Source organism: Sphaerodactylus townsendi, linkage group LG11, assembly GCF_021028975.2.
Source record: "Sphaerodactylus townsendi isolate TG3544 linkage group LG11, MPM_Stown_v2.3, whole genome shotgun sequence".
NCBI lineage: Eukaryota > Metazoa > Chordata > Lepidosauria > Squamata > Sphaerodactylidae > Sphaerodactylus > Sphaerodactylus townsendi.
Genome location: NC_059435.1, coordinates 40,235,651 through 40,251,038, shown reverse-complemented (window position 1 = coordinate 40,251,038; position 15,388 = coordinate 40,235,651). Strand labels below are relative to the sequence as shown.

The window sequence follows — 15,388 nt, the reverse complement described above, 5'->3', positions numbered from 1 at the left end:
GTGTGATTCGATGGATTTCTTGCCATGCAGATGAATAAACTTTTAAATGCACACTTCTCTCCCCACCCCCCCATACATACTTGGAAAAAAATCCACTTGGAATATAGTATATTAATGCCTCACTGAGAATGTGGGTGTCTCTCGCCCCTCCCCATGCCAGATAGACCATTACTTGCATTCAGATATTGGGCGTATTACACTGAAGTAGATCTTATGACTACAGAAGTGCTTACTCCCAAGTAATAGGACTGGGATACGGAATGTTTTCAGATATTGCAGAGGCACGTTATTTTTCCGTCTGCAGGGTGGCATTTGCTCATTTGTGTACACGCATGTGCATACATACACACAACAAAGAAAAAGGATCCATTGTCAACAAGCATTTTTATTTCTGCGTAACATAAAACACACTGAATACAGCAAAGTACTTCCAAAGAGAATTCACGCACATTCAACCCCTCCCCCCCATTTTTTTCTTTTAAAACACGGAATACCTCAATGCTCACAATAAACGCATCGGGGAAAAACACATTGTAACATACAATTTATGGATCAAGTTTAGCCAAAAACTTTCCAGGCGCGATTTATTTATACAGAGCTCCTAAAACACGGCATCATGCTACAAAGTGACCCCAATTAAGTACAGATTTCCCAGCTTATGATGTGATGTGACGTCCAAGGCGACAGACACGACCCAGGTTGCCTGCCGACATACAAGGCGCGCTCATTTTTGAGGCAGCTGCGCGTGTATTCCTTTCTCGGGGAAAGGTGAGCAGGAAGCAGGTAGACGGCCGCTGCCTACATTCACAAGAGACGTTTGTTTTGCAGCTGTTATCAAGCAGAATGAATGATTTAAAGTAGACCCAAACATTGAATCGGCCGCCCAGCGCGCCACGCAAAATGAAACACAGGAGGCGAAACCGCTTTATACAACTTTTGCGAGAAGTTCCTTAAAATTCAGACGGAGAAGACACGATACGAAAGTTTTTATGTTGCAGCATATCACTTAATAACAGACTTGGAATAAATATATTATTTTGTTTTACTTTTTTTTTAAATTACACTCAGCAATACTCGGCCCCAATTTCTCTATTGGAGCTATGAAGGCGCCATATCCCCCTCCCCTCCCCCTTTGATGCCGCCTTCTCTACCTTTTAGATCCTGCAGGCAAGTAATGCGTGCACGAATCTCTTTCCTCATCAGTAAAATACAGTAGGGCTTTGGAGATAGGTAGGCGATAGGTAGGCGGAGCTAGTTAATAGGTAGTTTTGAGAATAGGTAGTACAAGTCGCTGCTGTTGAGTCTAGTGGTTCAGTTATTATTTTTCAAGGGTTATTTCCTTTTCCTCCCCTTTCAATTCCCAACCCCAGGTTATCTTAACCCAAAAGAAAATAAAAGAAAATAAATCCCACAATAAATGGAAGGAAATAAACCTTCAGTCTAAATTAGGTAGTTTGCAAATGATCCTAATGCACTCCCACCTTTTAGGGACTGGTTGGGACCAATACAATCAGGTAGTTTATTTGGAAGCGTTAACTTTTGTGGGTGTGGGGGTTAAAGGATCCCCTCCCCCCCCCACATGTGCAAGTAACCAATTACTTTTTTTTCAGTCAGAAATACAGTAACACTCTTTTTTTAAAAAAAAATGCAACGTTTTAAATAGAGGCCTGGGCAACCCAGACAAAAGCAGTCCGGGTTGCTTAGTGAAAAGTTACTCCTAGTTTACACAGGGCGTGATGTAGGGCGCTCTGGGGATGCGGAAGACCAGTGGAAGGCATCTGAGCTAAGAATGGCCATTACAAGGGTCTCCTTTTATGATTATGATAACTCTTGGTTGGCTTTGCGAGAGAGCGTTTACAACAGTCACGGGCACACAGGGCCGGCCAACTTTCTCTAGCCGCCGGCAAGCCGGGCCACGCTACTCTTCCTCTTCATCCTCCTCTTCCTCCACTTTCTCCACCGAGGCTGTGGCCGAGGGGCTGTCCTTGGCGGTGGCGGCCCCGGCCTCTGCGGGCTCCTCTTTATGCTCCTTCTTCCATTTCATGCGCCTGTTTTGGAACCAGATCTTGATCTGCCTCTCGGTGAGGCACAGGGCGTGGGCGATCTCTATCCTCCGCCGGCGGGTCAGATAGCGGTTGAAGTGGAACTCCTTCTCCAGCTCCAGGGTCTGGTAACGGGTGTAGGTCTGGCGCCCCCGCTTCCTATCCGGACCTGGGCAGCAGGGAGGGGAAGGGAGAGAGAAGGGAAAGTTAGACACTCCGGACCTGGAAGCCAGACCGACCCACCCCCCCGCGCGCCTTGGCTTTTACAAAACAGCTGGGGGGGGGGGAGGAAAAGGGCTCAACCTTTCATAACCCCCCCCCTCGTTACCTAACAAAGGTGGTTCGGACCCCACGATCACCAGGATCAGAGACAGACATTTGCAGCATAGTTTTGGTCGACAAGGAAGGAGGGCAGGTCTGGCGGCGCGCGCCCAGCCTCATCCCCCGCTCAGTAGGTCGCAGACAGCGGCCGTGCCTTGTCTGAAATGCCTCAAGTGAAACCGGGTGGGGGTGGGGGTGGGGGTGGGGAGTGGGAAGACAGGCTTTGCAACCCGTAATTATACGTCTCTTCAAAGCCAGGTGGAGAGGGAAGGAGGACCGCGAGGAAGACCCTGATCAGGCCGCCCCAGATTCCCCAGAAGGCCCACAAAACAGTGTCTAGACCCCCGGGGTTCTCCTTCCCACCGGCTGAGGCAGCTTGTTGCCTTCCAGTCCTAGACAAGCCAGGACCGTTCACATCGCCCCCAGACCCCTTTCTCGTTTCCATGTTGATAACGGGTCATATCTTATTGAGAAAGGGGAAAGGAAATGGTGGAAGCAGAGAAGAAAATCGCATTAAAAAAAAAACCCGGACCAGGAACAAAAAGCTTTTTCCCCCCCCCCCCCCTCTCATAGCCCCCTCTCACTCTCGCGTTCCCATCGCGACCCGGGCTCCTTTTTCCGCCACCGCAACATCCCCCCCCCCCCCCCCTTCCCCATGAGGTCCTCTCCCGGCACCTTCCGCCAGCCTTCCTCGTCGAACCGACCGAGCCAACCCCGCGCTCCAACGCCATCGCGAAACCGGAGTTAAATAAATTTACGAGGCTAGAACCCATTAATTGGGCAATAAAAAGTTTTATGAGACTCATTTACATACAATGCCACAGGCTCCCCGCGCAATGGCGCCTCTGCTCTAATTAAAAGCAGCCAGGCAGGCGCGCTCCTCGCGAGCAACTTCGCGTGCTCCGCATTGATTCGCCCCCTGCCTGCCTGCCTGCCTGCCTGCCTGCGACCGCTTGCAAGCTCGCGCACCCCCCCCCCCGTCTGCCCCCCCTCCTGCCCCATACCTGAAGACCTCATCCAGGGGTATATCCGGAAATTACTCTCAGCCTGGCTGGGCAGGGTGCCTTCCTCCGCTTTCTCACAGCTGGGTTTGGTTAAGTCACTGCAGAGGACCGGAATGTTCTGATCAAAAGAGGAGCAATGCAGGTTGTAGGCATCTGAGCCCAGGCCGTATCCGGACGAGAACGGGCTCTGATATAGGGTGCTGTTCACATTGTACAAGCCGGGCATGGAGGAGGCGAAGGCGCCAGCGCCTGGTCCATAGCCGCTTCTCTGGGAGTTGGTAGCAAAGGAGCAAGACGTGGGCTCCGCATTTTGGAAGAGGGAAGCAGCGCCCGTCGTATATTTGCTAAAAAGAGCGTTCACATAATACGAAGAACTCATAATTTTGACCTGTGATTTGTTGTCCGGTAGGCTTCGGTGTCGGTTTTACGAGGTAGCGTGATATATGATAACATTACACCCCCAGATTTACACCAAACCCCATTTTCTTTTGGACTGAGCTGCCTCCACCACGTGACCAGTCATATGACCCCGTCCTCCAATCTCCTCCTGCATCACAGGTGGTATAGATCAGGGTGGCTCGCAAGATCCTGGCATGGAAGGGGAAGAGGATCACATCGAATGCCTGACAAATTTCCAGGCGGAGGGGGCCGCTGCTGGCTTGGGGGCTTCCGCGGGACCGCCGCCATCCGCGCAGCGCCAAGGAACCGCCGGAGACCCAGAGCACAAAGTCAGGCTGGGCTCCGGTGGGACACTGAAGCCCTGAGCTTTGAAATGGAAAGCTGTCAGTTTCTCTCTGTGTGTCTTGATATTTTTCCCGGGGGGGGGGGGCACACGTTCCTCTGCTGCTTTCCTCTCCTGGTCTGCAGTAATGTCCCCTACACAATTCAGGTGAAACACACACACACACACACACACACACTCCTTGCCTGCAGCTCCCGCTACCTTCCAGCTCATTCCACTCTGTTTGTTATCCTGTTTGGTTTGCTGTTTGGAAGCGGGGAGGGGAGAAGAATAAATTATGAAACACCCCCCCCCCCAGCCTCTAGCCCTTGTGCAGTCAAGTAAAATCGCACGATACATTTTTGAAGGCAGCAGCAAAAACGATTCTGTAAATCATGCGTGCATTTTCTTTTCCCGAGGGAAAGGAAATAGTGAAATATTTATATGGGAGGTTTCCTAATTTGCTAACAGATTTATTAAGATACTGACATAATGCATTCGCCTAATCTCTTTGGGCGAGATGAATGAAGCATTAGGAAAACCTTTTCAGCTCTTGCTCCCTCGCTCGCTCCTTCTCTGGTGGCAAACCGCCCTGCCTCAAAACGGGGGGACCGAAATGACCAACAGTTCCCCCAAAGACTGGATTTCCCCACTCCCCTCCCAAAATAGGGCGAACGCTGGATTTGGCTCCTTCCAGGAAGGCACTGAGAGGGTGCTTACATATTTATGTTGCGATTATTGTAAGGACGCATCTAGTGAACCTGAGCGCGTTTGCTCTGTCTCGCCGGCTACAAGACTCCTTTTCCACCAGCACCTCGGCATTTTTTTTTAAAGTAGGTAAATAACAAATTGATTTTTGGCACCTTTACAAACTAGATTCAAAAAGGACTGGCGATCTGTTTTTGGAGTCTGCTAAGGAAAAGTACCCCTGTGCTGGTAAAGACCCCTTCTCTCCCCCCCCCCTCCCCGCCGCCACTCAGACTCCTAAATTTCTACAAATTCAGCTCCCCCTCAACAATACGGCTGCTTTCCCATTGAGGGCGTCGCATCCGACCCTTCCTTTAAACGGATCGTAAAAGTGGTTTCCTTCCTTCAGACGGGGAGGTTGGTAAAGCCAACTTTTACTGCCCTGCTCTATTGCACATCATAAACTGGAAGCAAGACAATGGGATGCCTCCGGAAATTCTCCCTTCTAAATTATAGAGTTTGGTGCCCGGTGTGTACAAAGAAGTTTCTCACCAGTTAAAATGGTCCCTCCCTGGGGATCTTTCGCACGGACCCTTGAGAAGGTACATTTGGGAAACCCATTGGAGAGGCTGGGTGAGGGTGCCTACTTGGACCCACAGCAATGGGGGCTATGGGCAGCCCAGCTTGCCAAGGGATGATTAATAAAGGTGCTCCAGATATAGTATCAAGTCTGGTGTTGAGGGCAATAAAGGGCTGAAAGTCTGCCTCGAAGACTGCCGGAAGGACCATTTCTGGACAAACAAGCTGGTAGTATCTAGGGAACCTTCCTGATTATCTTTTGGCGAGATTGATAAACGGGCCAGGATTCCTACCCAAACCTAAGGAATGAATGAACCCACCCGAAGTGGTGGTGATAGAAACCTCCTCCCCAATAATCCTTTTTCTTTTTTTAAAAAAAATCCTGATAGAATTGAAAGAGAGAGAGAGAGAGAGAGAGAGAGAGAGAGAGAAGTTGAAGGCAGGCGAAGTAAAACCTGCAAAGCCAGCGAGATCAAAGAGGCTGAATTAGGCGGTCTTAGACCCATAAATTGCTCTCCTGGTGACACAGGAGCAAGAAGGAAGCAGCAGCAAACAGAACCACCAGTCTAGACTTGGGTATTGATAAGGCAAGACAGAATTTTATAGATGAAGAAAAAGCACCACGGAGCACAGATGCCTTCCTAGGCCGAAGGATTGAGGCACGCCATGGTCCCCACATCTACTGATTAACCCTATTATTATTTTTTATTTTTTTATTTTTTGCTCCTGATTATGTTTTCCTCAACCTCTCTCTTGGAAAAGTGAAGGATATTTCACAAAAATTCTGCTTCACGAAGGAGGCTCCCGAGGAAATGCACGATTGAACTCCCCTCTAATAAGCACTTCAGACATTTCCTTCTCCAGAGGGATCCATGGCACCAAAACGGATTCGCTCCAGAGTAAGGATTTCTGGGACTGACCCGGGAATGTGGAAGTGCTTGTTCGATTGCATTGAGAAGGCTTTATTCTAGTACACACACGCACATATACACAGTTTGGAACAGACTTTTAAAAATCCAGAATTGCAGAAAAGGATTTAAATGCTGCTGGAAGACCTTTTGCCTGACGTCTTATTTGTCTGTTTTAGCCTCTGTGTTATTTTGGACTTCTCAACAAAACGTGAACACTCGATTTTGCATTTCCACCCAGAGGAAATAGGTGAGGATAGCATCTCCAAACCGTATTGAAGCACTGGTTCACTAGCAAGAAATACAGGAGGACTTTATTGTGAAATAACCAGGTTTCCGTTTGCTATTGGCAACGTGAGTTAAACATGCATAGATGCTCCTCGTCGTTTGGAGGAAAATCTTTTGGGGACTTCCCCGTCTGTATCCCTATTGCAAAAAACAACAACAACAACCCTGTCATATTTTGCCTTCAAAAGATATCAGAGCGTCCGTTGTGTCGACAGGTTTCCTTGCATAATGCTGTGATCTCTCCCTGCCCCATATGTCAATATTTCTCTATTACATTTATCTTTCAATATTTCTTTGTTACATTCATACTTGTGCCCTTTAAATATCCGATTTCTAGCAAACATCACCTCTCTTCATCTACCTTCGGGATGCAATTAGACACATACAGTAGGTAACAATGAACCCAGTCAACAAACCCAAAAGCGAGGTTATTATTTGCTGATGAGGGGAATCGTGAATAAATAGCAGGAAGCTTTCCAGCAAGGATTTGTGCAGGCATGTTCTTCCTGTGGCGAATCAGACGGTTAGCATCTGCATAGTATAATTAACACAGGTCCCACAGAGGCGAAATTACTTGGGGAACTAACGGAGCCCTTAACTGCATCACAAACATCTGCTGAAGAATTTCAGTGGCCGGTAAATAATTTTCAAATTAAATTTTGCAACCTGGTCGCTTTCATCAGCGCCTTCTTTGTTGATTCTGTGAAAAGCGCGACCTGTTTAGCATGATTTGACTGGATGCAGGATTCATACATTTAACTTGGGAATACATTATGGAAAGCAAGTTTAAAAAAACAAAACCATGCAAGATCTTTCCAACTGGTATGTTGCGTACTGAGTTGTGAATGGTCCAACAAAGTATTCTTTATTTTGTTGACCCCGAATTTTGTTCCAGCAGTTAACAGGGTCACCTGGTTCTTAATAACATAGGAACGATTCCTGGAATCCTCAATATGGTCCTCTGAAACAATGTTTGGCTTCCATATTCCCAGTTTTAAAATTGCTCAAGTAACCTCACTATAGTGTAAATAGTTCACAAATGGTCACAAATGGGTTGATGTAAGTGATTAGATTTTGTGGAGATATGTAGATACATTATGTGGATACGTATATATTTAGATGCTCATATTATTGTGCATGTGTATTCAAAGGCAAGATAGTTTGTCAACCTGTGCCTCAACACATTTCTATTTCATTGTATTTTACATTTATACTGCATATACTCAGTAAAAACGTATGCTATATATGTACACACATACCTACACACACCGTGGCACACAATGCCTTTATATAAGGCTAAGAAAAAATTGCTGGCTGGCCATGAGAACCCAGTAAACAATCATACGTAATATGTGAAATGCTTATAAATAAGATATTTATAATATCTTACAAAATTATAAATTAGATACATATTTTCACATTGCATATCTACATGCATACAAGTATGAAACAGCAAACAAGAGATCCAAGGGTCGTTTGTTCGGAGGGTAGACTAATTTCAAAAAAATCAAAGCTGCTTCCTTTCAAAAGAAGCATGATACAGACATCTCTGTGTTTTTGCTGAAGTTAATGTCAAGAAAATGACATACTTGAGAATCAGACAGGAGATATGGCATTCGTATACATCTACTGAAGACTCTTGCCCTTTGTTTTAAAATTAGACCAGCAGTTTCACATCCGCATATGCCTCTAGAAGTCGACATTTTAGAGGCTTTCTATTGGATTCACGATGGGTTAGGCCTTGTTTTCATGGAACAACAGTGCCATCTGGTGTTCTATCTTCGTCATTGCATGCAATAAAATAGACGCTGGAATCTTTCAAAAGTGCAAACATTCTTGATATCTGCCACTGCAGATCTGCCGTGCTGCGAAGGACCATTTACACAAAAGGACCCAGCTGCAAATTCATTACAGATAAAGTACAGCCTACATTTAAGAGGAAAAGGGGATAATAAAAGCTAGCTATTTCCGCACAGCCGCTTTATCTGAAACAGCCAGACAAAACAAAATGAAAGGGCTTTTGTAGAAAATCTTAATTGTGGCTGGACAGTTGTAAACTCATTAAGGGCCGAATTCCAGACAGTTTGCAGACCCGCCATTTATTACGCACTTTTAGTGCTGATTCTTTGAAGTCTCCACTGTCTGCAACAAGAGAGGGCGTCCCAAACCATTGGAACAGGCATCAATTAGAGACTTTTTTTTTTTGCCACATAACCGTTTTGCTTTTTGCTAATTAAAGACATCTTACCAGAAAAATTCCTGTTGTTGTTGTTGTTGTTGTTGTTGTTGTTGTTGTTGTTGTTGTTGTTTAATTAGGGTAAGACCAGAGAAATGCCCGGACATTCGGACTTTTGCAAAGTTCTTGAGATTCTGAAAAGTTCTCCTCTTTCACCCTGCAGCATTTTACACCCCATAAACAGTTACAGCCGTCATTTTCTTTTATGGCTGTGTATGGCTCCGAATTTTCCTAACAGTACCGTGAGCCAAGGCTTGTTAGCGGGAAGTGTGCGGGCTTGTTTTGGCTTTCAAAAAGGGCATTGATTCTGCAAAAGGGTTTCTGTTTGTTCCTGTGCACAGTTCTGCTCCGGTTGGGGTTTGGGAGCCGCCGCCTTCTAAGCGCCAGACCTGGTGCCTGAGGCAGCGGCGACTTTCCGCTCAGCCTAGGAAGCCTTTGTATGACTCCGCGGCTGCAGCTAAACTCTTCAAACCCCCACCCCCCTCCAATAAAAAAAAATCCTCGAGGCTCTTACAATATGTTCCCTCCCAATATTTTTGTGAGTGTGAAAATAACCTCCTTTCCTAATCTGATTTTTTAAAAAAAAAAAAAAAACCCCACCGACAAAATAATGTGTTGTTTGCTTCCGTTATTGAGAAGGCGAAAGCAGCGGATCCGGTTTTGCTGGGGGAGCGCCTTCTGCGTAGAACAGGAGCATGAAATTTCATCCTCGTGGCTTGGGTCTATTGACTGTTTGCCTCTGTTGGAACCAGTTTGGTTTTGTTTGCGAACTTTTCGGCCGTCACACTTTTAAAATGTTAATGTGGAGGCAAGACGCCGATTATCTCATGCCTCTCTCTTTGAAGCTTGCAAAATACCTGCTATTTTGGGGTCTTATTATTTGGGTTTGTAATATCATGGGATGTTGTGGGGTAACACCCTGCAGGCAACTCATAATCTTATGCAGTAATTTCCCACTCCTATATCTGTCTCTAAGGCAGGAGAATTGTCCGGAAGTCAGTCCCACCTAAAGGAACCGGACTTTCCTTTGAAAAACCATGTTGAGGATTTGGTTGTAACTCCTAACTGCAGATGCCTATCTATCTGGGCAGGGTACTGGTGGACTAGCATCTTCTTAATAACCTCAAAACATCACAAAATATAAAAAGAATCAATATATACTTTATTTAGCAAAAAAGTTAAATATCATTTGGACACAACTATTTGGTCTGTAGGCCATGAGGTAACTATTGCAAAATATACAGTGTAGCTTCCACATAAACATAACTTCCAGGATTTTTTTTAATAATTGATACAAATCTACAATAACCAAAGGTAGGTTTAAGAGCATATAATTTATTATCAATAAAATTAAATTTCATTACAATAAAAATCAAATTATTTGATTAAACTTAAAAACGTAAACCATAGGTAGTTACCTTTTTCACATATATGTATAGCTCCGATATCTGAAAACTGCTCACGGGTGCAAAAACAATATTCAAGCTAATCTGATTATTAAGGGTTTAATCTTTAATATATAGATTATGTATATACAACTGACAAAGACAGTAATAGATATATAGATCAACTGTGCATACTAAGATGACTTGATCAGAGGATCCTAGAGCTCAAGATTCCTTTTCTAGCCTGGATCATTTTTTCCTTTGTTTTTTTGGGGGGAGTGGGGTGTGTGAAAGAAACGGAGAGAGAATTTTCATTCCTGCACGATCCAAGGTTAACCGGCTAATGTTACAGAAAAAAAGACTCCTTACACTACAGAGCTATACTCTATGCAACTTATATAATAAACAACCTGAGTTCAAATTGAATTCTAGCTTACACAATCACGTCTGGTACAGCACCCAAGCACAAAAATTGAGTCACAAATATCATTACCACGATAAAACACAGTGTTCAAGTATTCGAGCAGACCTCTTCTCTGTCACGCAAAGAAGAGCGAATAAAATTAACTACTTTGACTAACCTATACAGTCCGTAAAGAGTTGTGCATTAAAAAGGTAGTTTTTCTTTTTCTTTCTTTCTTTCTTTCTTTCTTTCTTTCTTTCTTTCTTTCTTTCTTTCTTGACAGGTAGATTTAAGCAACCCAACAAATCAGCTTTGCGCATTAATAATGCCCCTTTTTTTTCCTATGATCAGACAATGGGAAATCGCGGCACCCCCTTAATAGCACCGGGGTACAGCCAACAACCCTGCGCGATGGTACATTCAAGAACTGAATTGGCAAAGGCAAAAATCAGCGTGCGGCCTGGACACAGTCGCCTGGTGTGATGGTGTGTGTGTGTGTAGTTGTGTTGCATTGGAGAAGGAGATTTTGCTGTTGGAGGCAGGATAAACCCACACCCGAGCATCATTCATCCTTTGCTCGGTCCTTGTTGATTTTCTTCATTTTCATCCTCCGGTTCTGAAACCAGATTTTGACTTGTCTCTCGGTTAAATTCAGCAGCCGGGCCACTTCATACCGCCGATCTCTGGTGAGATACATGTTGAACAGGAATTCTTTTTCCAACTCCAGCGTCTGGTGCTTCGTGTAAGGGCAGCGTTTTTTCCTGGTGGATCTCGCATGCAACCAATTCGCAGATGGGTTATCTGCAGAGAAAGGACGCCAAGAGGTTAGAGAAGACGGAAAGTCCCTCCAAAACAGCCTGCGATTGTGCCTCTCTTTGGCGCGCTCTGCCTCCCACCCCCACCCCCACCCCCACCCAGCCACCTCCCTTTTGAAGCCTGTAGGTACCCTGATATTGGCGGTTTACGACGTCCCTTTCATTTGGACAGACATACAAGATGGGTCAGACACAATGGCCAAAAACAGAGAGACCCACGGAGAGGTCACATGGAATTGCTTGCAGTAAAAGGCCAGTGGCCGGCTCCTCTCTCCTTCATAGCGTTTATCTAGAATGTCATTTTACACCCGGCCTTTCTTCCTGTCTCCAGCCGAGCCCCTGATTCCCCCCTCCTTCCCTCCCAAGCTTGGTGGACGACCAGCGAGAGTAGAATGGCATTGGAAACGTTTCCGTTTTCCATTCTGACCTTCTCCTTTATCACCCACCCCTGGAAGCTCTCCGCCATCACAGAGAATAACATTCACAGACACCCTTCCCCCCAACCAAACTGAAGGCTAACCCTGCCTTGCTTATGAACCTGAGTGGCAGGACCTTCTTTTTTGGGCCCGGCTGTTCTGCGCAAGGTGGGCCGTAAGGAGGAGGGAGTGGAAATAAAAAAGATCTCCCTTTCAGATGTCCTTAAGTAAATCTTTCGTCACAAAGAGATCAGATTCACATCCAATGTTCTGTTTTGGCAGAGAGAATCCCCCCCTCTCTTTCTCTCTCCCCCACCCCTATGTAAAGAAACTTGTGTTATTCAGACGCCCCCCCTTCCCCCGCCTCACGCTTCCCTCTCTAGCTTTATAGCTCTAGCGTGGACCCAGCCAGCCGAACACGCCAATGACGCGCACCGCGGTCCAGGAACTGCTGAGAGTTCACACGCCCCATTCCACCTGGTGCCCTTTCAAGAAGGCTCCTGCCATCAACCACCAGCCCCTCCGACAACCCAGAGGCCACGGAGCTTCCACACGCTTTCTGGTTCCTGGAGGGTCCCAGCAGCTCCGCACCCCCTCCCACGTCCCCTGCCGCCTGGCGAACCGTCCTCAGCCAAACCCGCCTCCCCAAGTCCAGACGCCCGTCAGGCGGTGGACCGGACTTACTTGGGTCGAGCTGGGGTTTGTCTCCGTTGGCCTCGCTCTCTCCATTGTTTTCCGAGAACGGCCCGTCGTTGGCTTGCTTATCCCTATCAGCTGGAGGAGAACCACAAGCAAAGTCAGTCAGGGAGAGGGCGTGAGTGTCAAAGGTGGTACAGTCACCCCTCCTGGCCGTGAGCGGTTCAGGTTTAATGCCGTAATGCCTGCTGGCGGGCAAGCCGGGGAAAGACAGGGAGCCCGGCATGGGCTCGAGCCACGAGCGCATGTACCTGCCGTCGGGCGCTGCCATGGGTGCCTGGGGGTGCACGTACGGGTGGTACACGGCGGGCACATTGCTGGCGCCCGGGGGGTGCACGGCGTTCCAGGAGGCGCTGAAGACCGACGTCTTGGACTGGAAGCTGCAGGGGGTGAACTCGGCGTGCTCGCTCAGGCTCGCCGGCCGGCCCGGCTGGCCCAGGGGGGCCGAGCCATAACGGGACTGCACCAGCTCCTCGCTCTCGTGGATGAGGAAGGAGTCCACGTAGTAGTTGCTGAGCGCGCCCGTGGAAGACATCGCCGCGCCCGCCCAGCCCGGTCCGAGGAGACAGGAGGGACCCGCAGAAATTATGAAACTGCAGATTTCATGTAACAACTTGGTCCTTGCGAAGAAGTACAGTCACCTAATAAGTTGAAGGCTGCCTGTCAGCTCATTGGCTGCCGGGTGTCACATGGCCGGGCAGCAGAACAATAAAGTATAAATCAGTCCGCAGGCTATTAATGGGTCAGTGTTTTGCAGTCATCATTTTTATAGCAAAGCCATATGTTTTTATGCAAAGGGATCGGCGAGTTACACGGCAAAGTTTGTTTTAATTGTGGCCAACGGAGATGAAAAGGCCGGGTTTTTCGGGTGGCCACCACCCTTTGGAAGCGGACTATTTTATATCACAATTAATCATCCCATCAATGGTCCGCGCTCTTTGCACACGCACCCGCGGAGGCGCACCGCCCTCCTTTGATCGGAGACCTTCACATAAAATTATACAATAATTGAAGTAATAAAAAAGCAAAATAACATCGGCGGCGTTCTGTATTTAAATGTATATTTATTATATTTCATAAGGAGTTATTGTTTCGGCAGCCACGGGGTTGTTATTAACTCGGGAGCTACCAGCACGTTCATTTGCATCGCTGTGTTTCGCAGCAGTAAAAATTTACGAGTGCCTGGAAAGGTTAAATTATACTATTGTGTTTAGTTTGGGAACTCACTGTAAATAATCGTGCGCTGCGGAGTTCAGAGCTAAAGGGGGGCTGGCAGGGAAAAGTCAAATCCAACCGGGCGCTCCTTCCGAAGGGGCTGGCGCCTCCGCCTCCTCCCGCACACCCCAGCCCGGCAGAGGAGACCAGGAGAGCCCGATGGCAAATCGATACCGGCATTTGCATCTTGAGAGGCCCCTCCGACCTCAGAGCCTCGACTGGGGACCGGAGTCCCCGCCGCACCCACCGCCGCCGCCCTCGGGTCCGCCACGAATCTCGGTCTGGGGCCCCAGGAGTCATTTCCGCAACAACAGCAAGAGCAGCCGAGACACACACGGCTGAAATGACACCTCTGCCTGCTGCCGCCACCCACCCCCGTTAACCTGCAAGTATATGGAGGGAATTCGGGGAGTTTCTTTTTTACAACATCTTAATTTTTATCCAGCCTGTACCAATGACCTCCGGCAATCTGCAAAGTGATGCGTAACGTCTGGGCTGTTCTTGCCCGTGGACCACCCTCCCTCCAGAGAGAAAGCAGGGAAAGAAGATGGACTTTTGGGGGTGAAATAAAGTGGATGAGGCCCCTCGATCAAGTTGACTGCGAGGCGGACCCCGGCCCGCCGCCTCCTTGCGCTCCCTCGCCCCTCTCGGTGCCAGACGCCCCCGTGAAGTGTAACTACGCATTCCATCTCGAAGGGAGAAAGAGCAGCCCCGGAGGAGCGTCGTATAGGAGGGGAGGGGGAGTCGTGGCTCATTTCCCCCCCTTTTTGTTTTGTTTGTGCATGAAAGCGACAGGAGGGGCCGTGGGCCCTTGCTCCTTGCCGTAGAGGCGCCGCTCGCCCCAGCAGGCTTGTATTCGAGGTTTGCTGGTCCCCCTCATTTCCCAGCAACCGGATTTGAAAAGGGGAAAGTGTAAATATTTATTTTCGGGCACCTTCCTGTTATCACACCGCAGCATTTGAACTATGCGGAAGGTTACAGCCTTCGGGGGAGGGGGGTAGCCCCAAAGGTGATGCGGCCCTCAGAGCAAGTCTAGTGCTGAGAATGCAAGGAATGGTCAAATGCGGGCTGCATCTGACAGTTGAGGGGGGTTGCTCATCTCAGGCGGATCTGTTGGCCGCCTTTGCTTTTATTTTTTATTTTCCCCTGGATTTTTAAGACCCAGAACTGGGGAGGTGGGGGTGGAGAGAAGGAGAAGGGAATTATCTCCACAGTTCTTTCTTCTCTTTTTTTTGTCTGATTCAAACTAAAGTCTGCCAAAGAGTCGGGACACCGAGGGCTAATTGAATGCATGTGTGAATAGGCTGCACGCAAGGAAGTGTGTTTCTCATTATTTTTACATGGCTGCAGCTTTCGCCTCTTCTTGCGGATCTCCCCGATAGCTCAACGCCGAGGGTGTCGGGGGAAGCTCAACACATTCCCAGACCGTTTTCTGCGCTGATTGGGAGTAGCCCCCCCTTTTTTGAGATTCCCCGCAACAATTAATGCTTCCCAGATCTAGACAGAAACGGCTCCTTATAACGTCGCAAGCGAATGGCAACCTGCCCATCCCCCAATTAAGCCATATTAAAATGCAGACAAAGGTCTTCTCGACTGAATTCCAGCCAAATCCTGACTTCCCCGCTACGGAAGAAAAGCCACCACCATCCCAGCCCCTGTTTCTTTCCTGGAG

General features: G+C 47.7%; 2 protein-coding genes across 2 annotated transcripts; both read right to left on the bottom strand.

Annotated features, from left to right (window-relative positions):
* Positions 1-365: 365 nt before the first annotated feature.
* HOXA7 (homeobox A7) lies at positions 366-3,863 on the bottom strand. The gene is given in 3 exon segments (XM_048511853.1): positions 366-2,211; positions 3,368-3,754; positions 3,757-3,863. Coding segments are annotated over 3 exon segments (744 nt in total). The 5' UTR covers positions 3,821-3,863; the 3' UTR covers positions 366-1,918.
* Positions 3,864-9,927: 6,064 nt separating this feature from the next.
* HOXA9 (homeobox A9) lies at positions 9,928-14,733 on the bottom strand. The gene is made up of 2 exons (XM_048511851.1): positions 12,490-14,733; positions 9,928-11,375 (listed from the first exon to the last, which is right to left on the bottom strand). The coding sequence occupies exons 1-2, from the start codon at positions 13,034-13,036 to the stop codon at positions 11,137-11,139; spliced, it is 786 nt and encodes a 261-aa protein (XP_048367808.1). The 5' UTR covers positions 13,037-14,733; the 3' UTR covers positions 9,928-11,136.
* Positions 14,734-15,388: the final 655 nt, after the last annotated feature.